This window comes from Amblyraja radiata, chromosome 10, assembly GCF_010909765.2.
Source record: "Amblyraja radiata isolate CabotCenter1 chromosome 10, sAmbRad1.1.pri, whole genome shotgun sequence".
NCBI classification, from domain to species: Eukaryota; Metazoa; Chordata; class Chondrichthyes; order Rajiformes; family Rajidae; genus Amblyraja; species Amblyraja radiata.
The window spans coordinates 7,642,902-7,663,423 of NC_045965.1; the positions used below are offsets into that span (position 1 = coordinate 7,642,902).

The 20,522-nt window shown below is 42.7% G+C and overlaps 1 protein-coding gene across 13 annotated transcripts in view; it reads right to left on the reverse strand.

Moving 5' to 3' along the window:
• The window catches only part of LOC116977489, a 171,629-nt gene that overhangs the window by 50,849 nt on the left and 100,258 nt on the right, over positions 1-20,522 (reverse strand). For 8 of the 13 annotated variants that reach the window (XM_033027954.1, XM_033027956.1, XM_033027957.1 and 5 more), the window contains 4 exons: positions 18,272-18,526; positions 17,406-17,666; positions 14,769-15,029; positions 11,433-11,693 (listed from right to left, as the gene is read on the reverse strand). The exons of 1 other annotated variant lie outside the window; for it this stretch is intronic. In XM_033027954.1, coding sequence (XP_032883845.1) covers positions 11,433-11,693; positions 14,769-15,029; positions 17,406-17,666; positions 18,272-18,526 — 1,038 coding nt within the window. Of the gene's footprint in view, positions 1-569; positions 831-2,704; positions 2,966-3,065; positions 3,327-4,642; positions 4,898-6,710; positions 6,972-9,317; positions 9,579-9,822; positions 10,078-10,175; positions 10,437-11,432; positions 11,694-14,768; positions 15,030-17,405; positions 17,667-18,271; positions 18,527-20,522 lie in introns of all 13 variants that reach the window. 4 more of the 13 variants (XM_033027953.1, XM_033027952.1, XM_033027951.1 and 1 more) reach the window with 4 other exon arrangements.

The following is a 20,522-nucleotide window of genomic DNA, read 5'->3' on the forward strand; positions in this document are numbered from 1 at the left end:
GTAATCCATGTTTATTAATAGAAGATAGAAACATAGAAACATAGAAAATGGCGATCTGTCAATATGATCATGGCTGATCATCCAACTCAGTATCCCGTACCTGTCTTCTCTTCATACCCCTGATCTCCTTAGCCACAAGGGCCACATCTAACTCCCTCTTAAATATAACCAATGAACTGGCCTCATCTACCTTCTGTGGCAGAGAATTCCAGAGATTCACCACTCTCTGTGTGAAAAATGTTTTTCTCATCTCGGTCCTAAAAGACGTCCCCCTTATCCTTAAACTGTGACCCCTTGTTCTGGACTTCCCCAACATCGGGAACAATCTTCCTGCATCTAGAAAGACAAAAATGCTGGAGAAACTCAGCAGGTGAGGCAGCATCTGTGGAGCGAAGGAACTCACCCGCTGAGTTTCTCCAGCATTTTTGTCTACCTTTGATTTTTCCAGTATCTGCAGTTCTTTCTTAAAAATGTTTATTGATATTGAGTTTTATTCCTATGCCAATTATGCAAATTAAATGATTCCTTGGTTATTTTCCGGTTTTCACATAATTAAAAAGTAATTTTACCTGTTTGAATTTCTACAGCTGAACTTGGTAAGCTGGTGCAATTCTCGTCCATTGCTAACACAGTTACATTGTACCACTGGCCACATGGGAGGCCCAGGATCTCACAGTTTGCTTCGGTTGTGTTGCACGAGTATCTGTCTCCTTCCATTCCTTCTGCCATGGCCGTGTAGAACATTGCACCTTCACTCTGCTCCCACCACACTGATGTTGTGCGTGCTGTACAGTGCAAATAAGCACTTACATTCTGGGGACTGCAGGGAGCTGAAGAAATTTTTTTTTAATTAGCTGGATAAAGATTTTCAGTCTTGTACTTAAATTCACAGATCTTAACGTGCAAAGACGGATTTGAAGAAAATGTATGAGTAGTTCTTTCTATTACAGATTAAACACTGATTTTCCGGCAACTGATGGCCCGCCCACCCCCATAATCCAGACAAAATCACAAGAGCTCAGTTGAAATTCCCTGAGTGGCCACAGGTGGCATTGCAAGTGGTGAGCGCTCATGTCCCTCCATCGTGAAAGAATGAACTATTCTCTCAATCTTCTCTCCTAACTGTTTCGCAAAGACAATACTATAAACCCGTTCCTTCTCTCCAGAGATGCTGCCTGTCCCGCTGAGTTACTCCAGCATTTTGCGTCTATCTTCGGTTTAAACCAGCATCTGCAGTTCCTTCCTATACATTCCATCATCCCACATATTATGTGAACATATTGAAGTGATGTCTGGCATTGCAAGCCACATCAGTCAGTAAATAATGAGTTACCTGTCTGAATTTCAGTTGAAGAACTCACAGAGTGGTTACAAGTCCTGTCCGAAGCTACAACATGTACAGAATATAACTGGCCACAGATTAACGCGGGTGTTCTACAGGATGTTTCTGATGTGCTACACGTGACGTTGTTCCCATCAGCACCTTCCGCAATGGCAGTGTACCACAGTGCTCCTTTACTGTAGTCCCACATTACCAATGCTGTATTCACATTGCAGTCCAGTTGTGCTTTGACATTATGAGGATCACAAGCGACTGAAAATAAAAGGAAAGTTGGATGTCAGGCAGCTGGACCACCTTGATTAATCAAGTGAAGAAACAGATAAATGTAGTTTTGAAAATGTCAATCATACTCAGAAAAATATTTAGAAATATCTTCCTAAACTGAGGAGTTCACAAGAGGGGCAAGGCAAAGATGGCAGTGAAACTTTATAAATTACAGGTTCAACCACAACTGGAGTGTTGTATCTATTTTCAGATTAAAGATGATTAACATGGTCCAGGAGAAGAGAGACACAAAACGCTGGAGTAACTCAGCGGGACAGGCAGCATCTCTGGAGAGAAGGAATGGGTGACTCAAGAGGGAGGTGAGCACATTGGCACAAACGAGGTAGGTAGGGAAAGGAATGAGGTACTGCAATACGAGTAGAGGGAGTTAGATAAAAGGCTAACAAGCAGGACGTCCAAGGAAGTGATCTCTGGAGTGCTTCCAGTGCCACGTGCAAGTGATGGTAGGACCAAAGCGATAGGAGAGATGAATGTGTGGCTGAGGAGTTGGTGCAGGGGCAGGGTTCAGATTTCTGGACATCTCTTCTGGAGCATCTGCAGTTCCTTCCGACACACATGGTCCAGGAGAAGGCGCGGAAGAGAGCTATCATAATGATATTTGGGGTGAGGGGATTCAGCTATATTCAGATGATGGAGTGGGTACATTGTCCTCTTTAGGATTATGAAGATGGAGTGTAGAGTTAAATATTATGGCAAAGAAGCAGATATGAAGTAAAATATATTATTACACAATGAAAGTGACCTCTGGAATACATGGCCTTGAATGAAAGTTGAAGGAGTTCTAATGATGATCTTTTTCAGAGAATTGGATAAATATTTTTAGGGCAAAAGAGGTAGCTGGCAAAATAATTCTTGTTGGGGATTGAGTGGGCCACAGACATGATTCTGAACCAGACCTGGAGAAGACTACAGGAAGTGCATGAGGGAATTGAGCTAAGATATTTAAAAATCACGCTGCACAATCACAGAGCAACATTTAGCAAGAGAACTATTAATAACTTCAAAATAACAGGGTGATGTTTGAATATTGCTAATAAAACCTCACACTTCAGTTGATTACACTTTCAAAAGTTTTACCTGCATGTACATTGACCACTGCTGTCTGCGGTCTCCTGCAGATATCATCTGTTGCTAGAACAGAGATTGTATAATATTCACCACACTGCAGCTCTTGGGTTTGAGCCCTTGTATCACTTGTGTTGAATGAAGCTGTTTCTCTTTGACTGTCTCGAACAGTCACCGTGTACAACTTTGCTCCATCAGCTTCATCCCACCAGAAAGATATTGTATTCAATTCACAATTCAGCTCAGCTGTGAGATTCTCAGGAATGCAGGGGGCTATTCAGAAAATACAAATTAATATCAATTCGCTTGCTATCTTGTAAATAAACACAATGACTAAACATCAAAATTATTTCCTTGCTGGGATATTATTTACCAGTTTGTATCTGTACAGAAATGCTTGCAATGCCGTGCCGGCTGTAACTCAGAGTTGTTACGGTTATGTTATAGGATTGTCCGCAGTGTAAATCCAGCATTTCATAGCGTGTGTCTGTGGTGTTGTCTGAGTGTGTGTGCCCATCACTTCCTTCAGCTGTTACATCGTACGCGATCGCCCCATCAGTTCTTCCCCAAGATACCACCACTCTATTGGAGGTACAATCCACATTGGTGATAATTTCATCTGGGGCACAAGGTGCTGTGGAAGAGGAGACATAAACGTTAAAATCTATGGCACAGACAGGCAGCTCTGGAAGGTTAGATCTCATGGGACGTAAGGAGAGCTAGCAAATGGATCCAGAATTGGCTTCATGGAAGGAAGCAGAGGATGGTAGTACAAAGGCGTTTTTGGAGTGGAGGCCTGTGATGATCACTGTGCCTCACGGTTCAGTGCTGTGCCCGTTGCTCTTTGCTGTTTATATCAGCGATTAGGATGAGAATGTACAAGGCAGGATTAGTAAGTTTATAGATGACACTAAAGAGGCTGGTACTGTAGATAGTGAAGATTGGTGTCAACAATTTCAACATGCTCGTGATCAGCTGGACAAGTGGGCTGAGGAATGGCTAACGGAGTTTAATGCAGATATATGCAGGGGCAGCACAGAGGTGCAGTCAGAGCTGGATTGAGATGAAGAGAGGCCTTAAGCTATTCCACTTGTGAGGCCCCTCCCAATCCCTCACCCCCACGACTAGAGGAAGATGAAAGAGTGTTTTAAATAATTTGAGTAAAGCCAAGGATGATAAAGAAATCTGCTTCCAAAAACTATTTACAAAACCAGTATGCTTTTTCCTATCGTTAACAAAGATGCTACAAATAAGCTTGGTTTTATTACAGTGATCTGACAGTGGCAGCCACAGCACTACACGGTAGGTTTCTAGCAATGATTATCAGCGCCACCCCTAGCATTGCTCCTTGCCAACTTCCTAGTTACATTTATCATTGCACTTTCCTACATACCTCTGAGTTTTGACTTTTGAAGCCTGCAAGTATCCAAATATGTTCCCTGCACCCGCCATCGCTGTTTACTGGAGCCCGTGTGAAAGTTTCCCGGACCCCGGTGCCATCAGATTGACACCGATGTGCAGCCGAGCGTGGCCAATGAGATAAGGGGCTGGAAAGCTGCGCATATTTATTTATTGCCAGTGCTAGTGTTGAGTTATCGGCTTAAAACAGTATTATTCTGAAATGCATGGAATATTACTGAAGGGTTGTTTAGAGACTGCAGTGCGTTGTGACAGCATATGTAAGAAAGGCCTATGACAGTGTCAAAAATATTATACACCTTGGCCGGAGGCCCCTACTCGATCCTATAGGTAAATCCGGCACTGGGTGCAGTGGTTGAACTTCTGCCTCACAGCGCCAAAAGCCAATTCAATGGCTGCTTATGAGACCTCAGGGTATTGAACTGGACTGCACAGTTTGCTCTCACTTCTAACCACACTTTTAGTGCAGTGCTCGAGATATCCTTCAAAGAAGAATGATATTACTGAAGATACGTTCTCTTTCTGTGTTACCTGTATGAATTTCGTAACTGGAGCCTTGGAGACTGCTGCAGGTTTCACCAAATGCAAGGACGGAGATGCTGTACGTTTGGCTGCAGTGAAGATCTGGGATTAGACAGTTTGTGTCGGACGTGGTACAAGTGGCCGTGTGTCCATCGCTGCCCTCTGCTGTTGCAGTGTACCACACTGTGAGATTACTCAACTCCCATGTTACAGAGGCAGTGACGCCAACACTATCAGCTTGTACGTTCTGAGGGGGACAAGGAGCTTGGAGAGGAAGAAAGAGAAACAAGAGATCATGAATGGTCTGAAGAAGAGTCTCGACCCGAAATGTCACCCATTCCTTCTCTCCAGAGATGCTGCCCGTCCTGTTGAGTTACTCCAGCTTTTTGTGCCTATTTTCGGTTTAAACCAGCATCTGCAGTTCCTTCCTATACAGATCATGAATCAGTGATAATTTCAGTGGTGAATGCAGGATATTGGGCAGGAGCAGGAACTCAGCTCCGTGATCTAGTTGGATGTCGTCTATATTTATAAACTATACCAGTTTATATATGAATGTTACCTGTGTCTTGGATGCATTTCTCTTTACATTTAGATGAATAAATATCTATTGTTCAGATTTATGATCATTTTAATTAATCTAGCCTCAAAACAAAGTAAGTGTACCCTGGAGGAGTTTCGGGAACTGAGTTTCGAGAATGCTACAAAAGGCAGCAAAATCAGGAAGGCAAAATAGGGATAGGAGATAGCTCTGGCAGATTATGTGAAGGATAATCGCAAGAGGTATTATAAAGTACTTTTGGGGGAAACGTGTAACCAGATAGTGAATGGGGCCCATCAGGAATCCAAGCAATCAATTCTGTATGGAGCAACATGAGATGGGTAAGGTCCTCAATGAGTATTTCTCCTCTGTTTTGGACATGGAGAAAGACATTAGAATTGGAGAAATTGGGGCAGTCAATGGAAGTGTTTTGACAGTCAGTGTTACGGTCGTGTAGTTTGAAGGTCTTAACGAGTGTAAAGGTGGACAAATCTCCCGGGCCTGATCAGATATATCTGTGGACACTGTGGGAAGCTAGAGAGAAAAATTTGCAGGTGCCCTGGCTGAGATTTATGAGTCATCATTAAATACGAGCGAGGTGCCGGAAGACAGGAGGGTGGCAAATGTTGTGCCTCTATTTAAGAAGGGCTGCAGGGAACAGCCTGGGAACTATAGGCCAGTGAGTCTAACATCTGATAGATCGGCCATGATTGACCGGCGGGGGAGACATGATGGGCCCGAATGGTCTAATTCTGCTCCTAGAATTTATGAACTTATGACATGTTGTGCAGTTTAAGACTTTATTCCTTGGAGCACAAGTGGCTGAGGGGGTGATGTTTTAGGGGTGTATAATATCAGGAGGGGAGGCGGATAGATAGGTTAAATACACAGAATATTTTTCCAAGGGTAGGATAGTCAAGTGGTTTAAATGAGAGGGGGGAGAGTTAATAGGAATCTGAAGGGCAACCTTTTCACACAAAGGTGGTAGGTAATGGAATGAGCTACTGGAGGCAGGAACATTTTAAAGGAATTTGAAAAAGTACTAAGGTTTTGAGTAATGTGGACCCTGGTAGAGCTGCTGCCTCACAGTCCAGAGACTTGGGTTCCATCCCGACCTCAGGAATTGTTTGTGTGGAGTTTGCATGTTCTTCCTGTGACAGCATGGGGTTTCCCTTAGTGCTCCGGTTTCCACCCACATAATAAAAACATGTGGGACTCAGGTTAATAGGCCTCTGCAATAAATTGGCTGTAGTATGTAGGTAGTGGATGGAAAAGTTGGATGACATAGAACTAATGTGAACAGTTGATCGATAGTCAGTATGTGCCGAAGGGCCTGTTTCTATTCTGTATCTCTAAAGTAAACTAAAATAAACTAATGTAAACTAACCTAAATTAAAGTAAATGAAACTAACTCTAAATTTAAGGAGGTTTCCCCATTATCCAGGACACCAAGACCACTGGCAATCACTGAAAATCAAATCACCTGCAGATGTTGTAACTTCCTCCTGTCAGAATTTTCAAAAATTACTGTTTTACCTGTTTCAGTTTCATAAACGGAAGTGTTTACACTCTGACAGTAACTGTCCATCGCTGTTACAGTTAGTGAGTACGTTTGACTGCAGTGCAGGTCCATGAAATGACAGCTTGTCCCCGTTGTGTTACACAGTGAAATGTGTCCATCTTGTCCTTCTGCTGTTGTAATGTACCACATCGCCCCATCACTCTCCTCCCAGGCCACTGATGTACTCTTGGTGTCACAGTTCAGGCTGGTGGAGATGTCCTCTGGTGCACAAGGTGCTGAAAAGTACAGAAACAACAAACTGGCCGTGATAAGGGACGGAATGTATTTAATACTCAATGTTACTTTATAATAACGTTTACAGCATATACACTGCAGTGTTTGTTCAAGAAAAAAATCCCTTCACATATTTGATGGGTTTTAAAAAAAGCAAATAACTATTTTGTAATCTTCCCTATTGTTTCTGTGCTTACAGTTTTGGTTTACATCTTACTGAATTTGTGTCTATTCAGTCAAAATGACACAGAAAAAGTAACTTGTTCCCTAGAACCACTTGTGTGGGGATCGCTAGTTGGCCCGGACTTGGTGGGCCGAAGGGCCTGTTTCCGTTCTGTATCTCTAAACTAAATTAAACTAAACTAAAGCTTCACTGTCTGTCGGGGACATTTGGCTTTATTTTGTGTGTCATTATTTAATTTTTATTAATTTAATTTTTGATCTGCCCGTAATTATGTGGGTGGGATTTATTACATAGTCGGTGGCGTGTTTACTGCTGGGTTCTCTTGTGCCGAAGCTTAGTTTGCTAGTTAGTTTAGTTTTAGAGCTCAACATGGCTAGAAGGAATACCCTTTGACCATGTGGAATTTTACCGAAACAGGAGGAGTTTTCTTATGTTTAAAAGAGTTTGACGAAGATTAAAGTGTATGAGTCAGAGAAGAAGGTTGGATCTTACTGTTTTTCTTCAACAATAAAGAAACTATTAATCAAAAGACTGTGTTATGAAGATTTATCTTTCGAGAAGCTCTGAAAGTCTCATGGAGAGCTTACTTGCGTAATATGACATACCTCTAACCCCATGTTGTCTCTTAAGTGGCTAGAGGGAGTAATCTCTTAAACGATATAAAAGTCTTCCGCTACATCGAGTCGAAGGGTACCTCTGACAGGAGATGTGCAGCATCCCAAAGAAGAGGGACAGAAGATAAGGCCAGGATCTCGGGAGAGATTCGGCCAGAAGACCGGTTCCAGAAGAGAAACTGAAGACAATAGATCTCGGCCAGAAATGGCTTAGAGGTTTATTGGCAGTGACATCTTATCTGAAGATTGAAGACATTATCACAAAATCGTGAGTAAAAATCGACTATTATACTTTTGAATTGAAGCTGGAAAGCTTTAATGTGAACGGCTTCTGTAAGGTGATTCGAAAGCTAGTTCTGCTAGCTTGGAAGATAGCCAACAAGCTTGTTTTTTCACTTTGTCTGGGGAAATCCAGATGTCTGACTTTGAGTTGTTTTGAAGTCAAGATAAAACACATTCCTTTTGAACTAACGTCATTATTAACTTCGAAGATATTGTGGATGTTGCCTGAAAATCCAATCTGTGATTGTTCTTGAGAAGATGTTATCAAAACATTCTGCCCTGACGTTTATCAACAAGACTAAAGCAAACTGAAAAAGTTTTTGTTCGTCCAATTTTACGACTTGGCAATCTGCCAAGACCTGTTTTAAATCCATGGAGCAAGAAGATGGAAGAACAGGTGAGTCAGAGTAACCACAACATGGCAGAGCCAGGCAAAAGTATCGAGAAGATGCAGATAATACCCAAGCTGCCTACCTGAAAGAAACCGAGAACGAGAAAAACAAGTTATGGAAACGGGTTACCAAATTAATTGAGAAGAAGAAACTAACGGAATCAGATAAGAATGCCATCAAAGTGGAATCTAATCTCAGCCAACTACTTAACCTCTGCCAGGAGGTTCAAGAAAGAAAAAACGCATTGATGGACTCTGAGCCATCTCTGAAAGAACGCGAAAGACACACCCTGTGGTATGCAGTAAAGGTGAAGTTATTCAATGATTTCATGGATGAGGTGGAGGAGTGGTTATCTGAAATTATACCACAATTTATGTGCTCAACAGCTGGAAATGCGATGCAACAAGGTGCTGGAATGGAAGATGAGATTACACCACGAGAGTATCTCGAATGTATCTACACGAAGATCAGGACATAAATCTGGTTCTATAGCCAGTGCAATATCAAGGGTTTTCTCCGGTGTCTATCTCCGGTGTAAACCAGCATCTGCAGTTCCTTCCAATGCATGTAGATAAAGTTACCATTGGGGATACAAGATACCGCTGGAATCTTGAGCAAAAATCAAACTGCTGAAGGTACTCAGTAGGTCAGGAAACATTTGTGATGAGAAATGAACAGGCGACACACTTTGGGTTGGGACCCTTCTTCAAAACTGGAAGGAAATGGACAGACCTCCTGAAACATTGTCGAGTCTTTTCCATCCACAGATGCTGCCTGACTCAATCAGCTCCACCAGCAGTTAGTCTTTTGCTCAAATTACTATTGGGAATATGTTGTCTTAATATTAAGTCTATCCATTCCAGACAAGAGACTTACCAGTGTGGAATACAATCTGAGGGCTTTGTGAGTTGTCACACACACCGTCCCGTGCTGTCAGAGTTACATTATACTCCTGTCCACATTGTAGGTTAGTTATCGGACATTCCCTATTATCCGTCACACAGGAAACTGTGTGCCCATCACTTCCTTCTGCCGTGGCAGAGTAAGACACTGCACCTTTAGTGTGGCTCCACAGCACTGAGGCATCGTTTGTGTCACAGTCCAACTGGACATGGACATTCTGTGGGATGCACGAGGCTGAAAAAACAAAGAGAAGAGATGAAGAGTACTATTTCATCAGCGTTTGGTGGACTTGGTCAGTCAAGGAGTCTTTTCCTGGTATTTATCTGTTTATTCCTATCATTGCCGTGGATTTACGGAGTGCCTTATCTTCAAGCTAATGTATTTTTAGAAGAACAGCATTTTAGCCAGTGCAGAATTTGATGTTAGTAATCTGATAGAGAAACGAGTGATTCAGGAGATTGTACTGCTCTGCATTTACCTGTTCTCCTTGTGACGGAAGGACTTTCAACACTGTCACAGGTGTCATCAATCGCATAAACTGAGAGGGTGTAGGTCTCTCCACAGTACAGGTCGGTGATATCACACAGTGTATCATTGGCACTGCATTGCTGCACGTTGCTCCCTTCTGCAGTAGCCATGTATGATATTGCACCTTCACTGAACTCCCAGGAGACCGACATATGTCCAGCATCACAGTCCATGTGAGCGTCAACATTCTGGGGCACACACGGTACTGCAACGAGAACATTCATAAGTATAGACTGAGGATAGATCAAGGGAAACTCTCCAAATAATGTATAGATATGATTCTATATACTTCACATGAATTACCTGTTTTAACTGTTAAATCAGAGCTTTGTGAGCTGTTACACTCCATGCGGATTGCCTCTACAGTTATATAGTAGTTCAGTCCACAGTGCACATCAGAGACCTCACATTCAGTGCCTGTTGTATTGCAGGAGGCCCAATGGCCATTGATTCCTTGTGCTGTTACATGGTATGACTCTGAACCGTTGCTGGGATCCCAAAACACTGAGATGGTGTTATTTTCACAGTAAATGTGAGCAACCACTCTCTGTGGGATACAAGGTACTGCACAACAGAGAAAGCATACTCAACACATTTTTTAAACACCTCAAGATATAACAATGCAATTCTATTACTAAAATTTACACACTATGACATCCGAGAAGAAGCTGTCAGGAAAAGTGCACGTTAACTTGAACAATGAGGGAACGTAAGATGATCAACTCTGTATTTGAGGTTGACATTTTTTGGATTGGTAGCCCATAACGTCCATATAATGGATTAACTACCCTACTTGGTAATGTTTACTGCAACGAGAACATAGATGCTAATCTTAATCAATTTGTGAATACGTTTTCGACATTTTACTATTGTTCAAGGGAAAGACATGGTATGACTGAGCCATTGCTGGGATTGCAAAACACTGATACGGTGTTATGTTCACAGTTGATGTGAGCGACCATATTTTGTGGGATACAAGGCACTACGCATGTGAGAAAGCATCGAAAAAGAATCCAAAAACAATTGTGGATTTATTATTGCAGTTCTATTGCTCAAAGTTACACAATATTAAATCTTGCAACAAACTGCGGAGGAATAGGGCAGCTAACTTGAGCAATGAGGTGAAGTGAAATAATCCATTCTGTATTTGAGGTAGAAATTTGGGGACTAGCAGCACATAAGACAACTTACTGCCATTTCTACTTGTTTATTACAAGGAACTCGTACTCATGCTAATCTTAATTAGACTGTGAGTACTTTCACTACATTTTCCCAAGGGAAAAACATATGAACATAACAGCAATAATCTGTTAGCTCTCAGCTGAAAAACTCCCACAACCTCAACATCACGAAAGTAATGCTGTTGAATCTCCATATTGCATCTTGGATCCCAAACTTCAATTATGGCTATGTTTTGGCTACGTATATTTACACCACAATTATAACAGATTATTATTAGTAGAAGTTATCATGATTATTAATATGCATTTTAAAATAATTTAAATCATTCCTGACGATTGGTTATTTTCTGGTTTTCACATAATTAAAAAGTAATTTTACCTGTTTGAATTTCTACAGCTGAACTTGGTAAACTGGTGCAATTCTCGTCCATTGCTAACACAGTTACATTGTACCACTGGCCACATGGGAGACCCAGGATCTCACAGTTTGCTTCAGTTGTGTTGCACGAATATATGTCTCCTTCCATTCCTTCTGCCATGGCCGTGTAGAACATTGCACCTTCACTCTGCTCCCACCACACTGATGTTGTGCGTGCTGTACAGTCCAAATAAGCACTTACATTCTGGGGACTGCAGGGAGCTGAAGAAATATTTTAAAAACTGGGTAAAGATTGTCGGTCTTATACTTAAATTCACAAATCTGAACATGCAATGTCAAATTGAAAGAAAATGTTATACATAGTTCTTTCTAATAGCCTGGAAGAAGTATTTGTGGCATCAGAGATTCCAACTCTTCTCAGAGTATTCTAAAGTTCCCAAATCCGTCGGGTGAAGAATTGATTTTCATCTCAGTAATGAATGGCTTACTCCATATTCCTTATTCCAAGAAAAAGATGCAAATTCCTGATACATCAACAAAGGGAAACATTGCCTCTGCCACAATCCTGTCAGCCTTGTAATGAAAATTGTTACAGATTCCATGAAGACAGAATTAATCTGGTCAATTCGGCTGACATGTGCCAGATACAATATGGATTAATGTGAGGCAACATTTACAATAAGGATTGACGGCATACAGCTAATGAGTGGCCTTGATGTGCTGTTGGTTGTTCAACACTTACTGTAAAACACACAGATAGACACAGAAAGCTGGAGTAACTCAACGGGACAATCAGCATTTCTGAAGCGAAGGAAAGAGTGATGATTTGGGTCGAGACTTTTCTTCAGACCCTTCTCGACATGAAATATCACCCATTCCTTTGCTCCAGAGATGCTGCCTGTCCCGCTGAGTTACTCCAGCTTTTTGTGTCTACCTTCGGTTTAAACCAACAGCTGCAATTCCTTCTTACACTTGAACACAAATGCTGGAGTAACTCAGGGAACGTCAGGGGCATCTCTGGAGGACGTGGATATTGCCACTTTTTGCCTTCTGCCGTCCAGCCAACCTGCTATCCACACGAGTATATATCCCTCCAATATCAAGACCTCTCATCTTCTTTAGCAGCCTCACTTGTGGCATCTTATCAAAGGCTTTCTGAAAATCCAGGTAAACAATATCCACAATACTCTGAGAATTCCAACAGTTTCATCGGGCATGATCTCCCTGTCACAAAACCATGCTGACTTCGGCCTATTTTATCGTGTGTTTCTTAGTACTCAGAAACCTCATCCTTTATACTGGACTCTAAAATCTTACCAATTGAGGGATTATGCCTTTTCAGAGGGCGGTTGAGAATGAACCAAACAAACCTGAGAGAGTAAGGTTGGCTGGTTCCTATCCTCAAAGGGCATTAAAGGGCTTTCTCATTGTGCGACCTGAAGCAAGACCTAACAAGATTTAACATCGTGGGAACCTTCTGCGATAGCAGTACGGCATTCGTGGACCACCGAGGACCTCCGTGGCGCTAACGGCAGGTAGTCGTGTGACTTGGTAAGGTCGGGAGAAAATTCAAACATTTTTGAATTTCTCCAAGAGTGTCTTGAGCAGCGTTGCAACATTGTATGGACGCAGATGCCAGTGCGATATCCGTGCGATATCCGTAATGACACTTGCGAATACCGTGGGAACTCCTGCGAACGGTAAACCCGGAAGCTTGACAGAAGGGACATAAGGTGAGTAAAAGAGGTGGTCTCAATATCGCCAATGGACCATGTGTCCATCGAGGACGTCCCACCTAATTGTCATTGTTTGAGAATCTTTTTCACAGTAAGACTTGCAGAGATGCATCACAGAAAATCGCAAAGAAAGGGGTCAAAGAAAGTCGGAAAGTTTTTAGCCATGCAGGTAAATGAGGAGGAAACTCAGCAAGAGAGACAGGTGGAGAGGCAAGAGGAGATGCCAGAGATACCACTGCCTGTGGGCTCCTTGGAGCAGGGAGAGGGTGATCAGGGTGTATTTGAGATTGCCTCCCCAGTAGCTGTTGCCTCCACAATATTCTCAGCAGACGAGAACATAAAGGTTAGATGGCAGAAGGTAAAGCCATATAACTTCAACAGGGAACAAGAGGGTGAACTGGTGGAGTGGTACCAATTCAATGAGATTCTCTATGACAAATCCAGAGAGGATTATAGAAATAGGGAGAGAAAGCGCAACCTGCTGGAGACGAAGGCTGCTGAGTATCCCCGGTGCTCATGTGAGTAACTATAACAATATATTAGTTTATGTACAGGAGAACAATTTAATGTTATCCATGATTTTAAAACATACAATGCTACAGATGTAAAAGTGCTGTTTTTGCAGTCACCTTTAATTTATCTTATAAGTCTGTCTGTTCCCTGCAGCTGCAATGTAAAAGTAGTGGCAGACAGCTTTTACACCCTCTTCGTTTGAAGTGGGAATCATGTCTCTTTTAGAGCCATAAAATAAATTATGCGAATTCTACGAACGGAGGATATTTATATAGCGTGTGAAAAAAAAGTGACATAATTTGTGCCACGTGATTAACTACACTACAGTCCACGATGTTCATTCACGATTAACGGGAAAGATCGGGAGACGGACAAGTCAGTCGCACAAATGACAGAATTGCCGAGTACCGTGGGAACTCTTTATCGTGGGAACACTTTATCGTGCGGAACTCGTGCTGGACCACGACCACTTCACTCGGGTGACATCTTGCTTCAGGTCGCACCGTGAGAACTCGCCATTAGTAACCAGATTTATTTTGCCAAAAAAAGGATAAAAATAATACAATATATTTATTCTGCTTTTATTCCATGACTTGAATTTAAGTTCAGTGCTGTGGCACAGCGGTAGAGTTGCAGCCTTACAGCACCAGAGAACCAGGTTTGATCCTGACTACAGGTGCTGTCGGTCCGAAGTTTGTATGTTCTCCCTGTGACCATGTGGGCTTTCTCCAGGTGCTCTGGTTTCCTCCCACACTCCAAAGACGTGCATGTTTCTTGTTTAATTGGCTTTTGTAAATTGTCCCTAGTGTGTAAGATAGAACTAGTGCACGGGTGCTTGTTGGTCAGCATGGACTCGGTCGACCACTTCCACTTCCACTTCCACCTTTAACTAAACTGAATTCCCAAGCTGTTTCGGTGAAATTCAAACCAACTTTATGTCTCCAAAATCAGTGGATACGCTTCCAAATATCAATTTCAGCAATTTAACCACCATCATGCTCTGTCAACGTATTGAAGTAACATAATGGTGCATGTAAATGATAAACTCTTATACTTTGGGATAGCATGCCATGAAATAATGAGTTACCTGTCTGAATTTCAGTTGAAGAACTCACAGAGTGGTTACAAGTCCTGTCCGATGCTACAACATGTACAGAATATAACTGGCCACAGAGTAACGCGGGTGTTCTACAGGATGTTTCTGATGTGCTACACGTGACGTTGTTCCCATCAGCACCTTCCGCAATGGCAGTGTACCACAGTGCTCCTTTACTGTAGTCCCACATTACCAATGCTGTATTGACATTGCAGTCCAGTTGTGCTTTGACATTATGAGGATCACAAGCGACTGAAAATAAAATTGAGAGTTAAATTGGATGGCAGGCAGTCGGACCAACCGTAAGTAAGTAAAGAAATAGATGAATGAAGTTATGAAAAGTCAATAATTCTCAGAAATAAAATATATATTGAAGAATGATTCAATAACAGAGGAATTTGGAATATAAAAGCAAAGAAGATACTGAGTCTATATAAATTACAGGATCTGCCATAATTGGAGTGTTGTATCCATTTCAAGATTAAATAAGTTTTACAAGGTCCAGGAGAAGATGCAGCAGTTACTGAAGGGAAGGTGAGGGAATTCAGTTCTGTGGAGACGCTGAAAAGGAAAATATGGTTCTCCATAGGACAGTGAAAGTCAAGTGGAATGCATTTGAATGATTTTGCTTGAATAAAGGCATTTGTGTTTGCAGGTTAATAAGCCTCTATAAATTGTCCCTAATGTCTAGTGGAATAACATGGAACTAGTGCAAATGGATGATCAATGGTCCGTGTGGACTTGGTGGGGTGAAGGGCCTGTTTCCATGAACTAAACTAAACAAAAGTAAACAAGGTAAATTTCTTCTGGGAGGAGGATGACAACCAGAGAATGGATACATTTGAAAAATGGCAAAGAAGTGGATATGAAGTCAGTTGAATCTGTACCCCATGAGAGTGAGGTAAGGCCGTGAGTGGAAGTTGAAGAAAAATTTATAAGTTTTTCGCGAGAATTAGTTAAATAATTTTTGGGAAGTAAGGTATTATAACATTAATCTGCAGTATTCACCGAGCAATATGTGGCAAAAGATGAAAGCGACACATTTGGATAGCAGTAGCAGGATCAGTCCAAGTTATCATGGATTTACGAAGGGGAAATCATACTTGACTAATCTTCTGGAATTTTTTGTGGAGGTAACTTGGAAAAAGGGAGAGCTAGTGGATGTAGTGTACCTGGACTTTTAGAAAGCATTTGATAAGGTCGCACATAGGAGATTAGTGGGCAAAATTAGAGCACATGGTATTGGGGGTAGGATGCTGACATGGATAGAAAATTGGTTGGCAGACAGGAAACAAAGAGTAGGGGTTAAATAATCCCTTTTGGAATGGCAGGCAGTGACTAGTGGCTCGGTGCTGGCACAGCAACAATGTACAATATACAATAATGATCTAGATGAAAGGATTAAAAGTAACATTAGCAAATTTGCAGATGACACAAAGCTGGGTGGCAGTGTGAACTGTGATAAGGATGCCATAAGGATGCAGGGTGATTGGATAGGTTGGGTGAGTGGGCAGATGTACGGCAGATGCAGTTTAATGTGGCTAAATGTGAGGTTATCCACTTTGGTAGCAAACACAGGAAGGCAGATTATTATCTAAATGGTGTCAAATTGGAAAAAGGGGAAGGACAATGGGATCTGGGGGTCCTTGCTCATCAGTCATTGAAAGTAAGCATGCAGGTACAGCAGGCAGTGAAGAAAGCGAATGGCATGTTGGCCTTCATAACAAGAGGAGTTGAGTTTAGGAGCAAAGAGGTCCTTCCGTAATTGTACTGGGCCCTAGTGAGACCACACCTGGAGTATTGTGTGTAGGTTTTGTCTGCAAATTTGAGGAAGGACATTCTTGCTATTGAGGGAGTGCAGTGAAGGCTCACCAGGTTAATTCCCGGGATGGTGGGACTGTGATATGTTGATAGAATGGAGCGGCTGAGCTTGTATACTCTGGAATTTAGAAGGATGAGAGGATATCTTATTGAAACATATAAGATTGTTAAGGGTTTGGACACGCTAGAGGCAGGAAATATGTTCCCGATGTTAGGGGAATCCAGAACCAGGGGCCACAGTTTAAGTATTAGGGGTAAGCCATTTAGAACGGAGATGGGGAAACACTTTTTCTCACAGAGAGTGGTGAGTCTGTGGAATTCTCTGCCTGAGAAGGCGGTGGAGGCCAGTTCTCTGGATGCTTTCAAGAGAGAGTTAGATAGAGCTCTTAAAGATAGGGGATATGGGGAGAAGGCAGGAACGGGATACAGATTGTGGATGATCAGCCATGATCACATTGAATGGCGGTGCTGGCTCGAAGGGCTGAATGGCCTACTCCTGCACCTATTGTGTATTGTCCATAAAAGAATGTTTAATAATATCAAGAAACAACTTATTTGAATATAGCTAATGAAGCTGTTTCTCTTTAACTGTCTCAAACAGTCACGGTGTATAACATTGCTTCATCAGCTTCATCCCACCAGAAAGATATTGTATTCAATTCACAATTCAGCTCAGCTGTGAGATTCTCAGGAATGCAGGGTGCTATTTAAAAAATGTCAATTAATAACAATTCTCTTGCTGCCTGTAAATACTGTATACACATTGTCTGAATATAAAAATAATTTCCTTGCTGGGATATTATTTACCAGTTTGTATTTGTACAGAAGTAGTTGAAATGCCGTGCCGGCTGTAACTCAGAGTTGTTACGGTTATGTCATAGGATTGTCCACAGTGTAAATCCAGCATTTCATAGCGTGTGTCTGTGGTGTTGTCTGAGTGTGTGTGCCCATCACTTCCTTCAGCTGTTACATCGTACGAGATCGCTCCATCAGTTCTTCCCCATGATACCACCACTCTATTGGAGGTACAATCCACATTGGTGATAATTTCATCTGGTGCACAAGGGGCTGTAGAAAAGGAAATATAAACGTTAACATCTATGGCACAGACAGGCAGCTCTGGAAGGTTAGATCTCATGGGATGTAGGGAGAGCGAGCAAACTGGATACAGAATTGGCTTCATGGAAGGAAGCAGAGGGTGGTAGTAGAAAGGTGTTTTTGAACTGGAGGCCTGTGATGATCACTGTGCCTCACGGTTCAGTGCTGTGCCCGTTGCTCTTTGCTGTTTATATCAGCGATTAGGATGAGAATGTACAAGGCAGGATTAGTAAGTTTATAGATGACACTAAAGAGGCTGGTATTGTAGATAGTGAAGATGGTTGTCAACAATTACAACATGCTCGTGATCAGCTGGACAAGTGGGCTGAGGAATGGCTAACAGAGTTTAATGCAGGGGCTGCACAGTGGATTAGTGGGAGTGCTTCTATCTCACAGCGACAAAAGACAATTCAATGGCTGCTTATGAGACCTCAGAGTATTGAACTGAGCTGCACAGTTTACTATAACTTCTATGGTAACCACACTTCAGACACAATCGCTCATTTGTGCAGTATCTCAAGCTATCCTTCAAAGAAGAATGATATTACTGAAGATACGTTCTCTTTCTGTATTACCTGTATAAATGTCATAACTGGAGCCTTGGAGACTGCTGCAGGTTTCACCAAATGCGAGGACAGAGATGCTGTACGTTTGGCTGCAGTGAAGATCTGGGATTAGACAGTTTGTGTCGGACGTGGTACAAGTGGACGTGTGTCCATCGCTGCCCTCTGCTGTTGCAGTGTACCACACTGTGAGATTACTCAGCTCCCATGTTACAGAGGCAGTGACGGCAACACTATCAGCGTGTACGTTCTGAGGGGGACAAGGAGCTTGGAGAGGAAGAAAAACAAGAGATCATGAATGGTTTGAAGAAGGGTCTCGACCCGAAACGTCACCCATTCCTTCTCTCCAGAGATGCTGCCCGTCCTGCTGAGTTACTCCAGCTTTTTGTGTCTATCTTTGGTTTAAACCAGCATCTGCAGTTCCTTCCTATACAGATCATGAATCAGTGATAATACTGTGGCATTTCAGTGGCGAATGCAGGATATTGGGCAGGAGCAGGAACTCAGCTCCGTGATCTAGTTGGATGTTGTCTATATTTATAAACTATACCAGTTTATATATGAATGTTACCTGTGTCTTGGATGCATTTCTCTTTACATTTGGATTAATAAATATCTATTGTTCAGATTTTTGTTCATTTTAATTAACAATTTAATGCCTCAAAACAAAGGCAGCTGGGAATAAGTGTATCCTGGAGGAGTTTCGGGAACTGAGGAGAATGCTATAAAAGGCAGCAAAATCAGGAAGGCAAAATGGGGATAGGAGATAGCTCTGGCAGATTATATGAAGGATAATCGCAAGAGATATTATTAGTACTTTAGGGGAAAACGTGTAACCAGATAGGGAATGGGGCCTCTCAGGAATCAAAGCGATCAATTCTGTGTGGAGCAACTGGAGATGGGCAAGGTCCTCAATGAGTATTTCTCCTCTGTTTTTAACACGGAGTAAGACATTAGAATTGGAGGACTTGGGGCAGTCAATGGAAGTGTCTCGAGCACAGTCGGTGTTAAGGGCCTGTCCCACTTTGTGTCCCTGGCACGCAAATTACGTGACCTCGTGGTTGCGTTGAGGGTCGACGGTCCCGCGAAGGTCGGGCGCGACTTCATTCGACCGCAGAGCCGTCTGGAGCACGTGACGTAATTTGAAGATGGACACAAAGCTGGAGTAACTCAGCGGGACCGGCAGCATCACTGGAGAGAAGCAATGGATGACGTTTTGTGTGGAGACTCTTCTTCAGTCTGAAAAGAAGGGTCTTGACCCGAAACGTCACCCCTTGCTTCTCTCCAGAGATACTGTTGGTCCCGCTGAGTTACTACTGCATTTTGTGTCTATCTTCATTTTCTTGGCCCTGCTCTGGGAGTAGGAGTGGGGGCAGATCCGGATCCGCAACAGCCGTGAGCCCCAGTCCGAGTTTGGCTATCGTTTGCCTGCTTCTGCTGCTGTTGGAGGGAAGACGTTGCGTGTCGCCAGGGTCTGCGGCCTGTCCCACTTTGGCCGTTAGTTACGCGACAGGCCGTTGGCACGCAAAGATTTAGTTCGTTACAAAAATTTCGGAGCCTGGCGCGATGTCGCGCACAACTACAAACCCCTCCGTGCTTCTCAGTGGGACCGGCTCCACGCGGCCATACAATGCCCGTGCGCCTCAACACGACCACGAGGTCGCGTAATTTGCGTGCCAAGGACACGTAAGTGGGACAGGCCCTTTACGGTCATGGAGGTGTTGTAGGTCTTAACGAGTGTAAAGCTAGACAAATCTCCCGGGCCTGATCAGATATATCTGTGGACACTGTGGGAAGCTAGAGAGAAAATTGCAGGTGCCCTGGCTGAGATTTATGAGTCATCATTAAATATGAGCGAGGTGCCGGAAGACAGGATGGTGGCAAATGTTGTGCCTCTATTTAAGAAGGGCTGCAGGGAAAAGCCTGGGAACTATAGGCCAGTGAGTGTAACATCTGATAGATCTGCCATGAATGACCGGCGGAGTAGACATGATGGGCCGAATGGTCTAATTCTGCTCCTAGAATTTATGAACTTATGACATGTTGTGCAGTTTAGGACTTTATTCCTTGGAGCACAAGTGGCTGAGGGGGTGATGTTTTAGGGGTGTATAATATCAGGAGGGGAGGCGGATAGATAGGTTAAATACACAGAATATTTTTCCAAGGGTAGGATAGTCAAGTGGTTTAAGTGAAAGGCGGAAGAGTTAATAGGAATCTGAGGGGCAACCTTTTCACACAAAGGTGGTGGGTAATGGAATGAGCT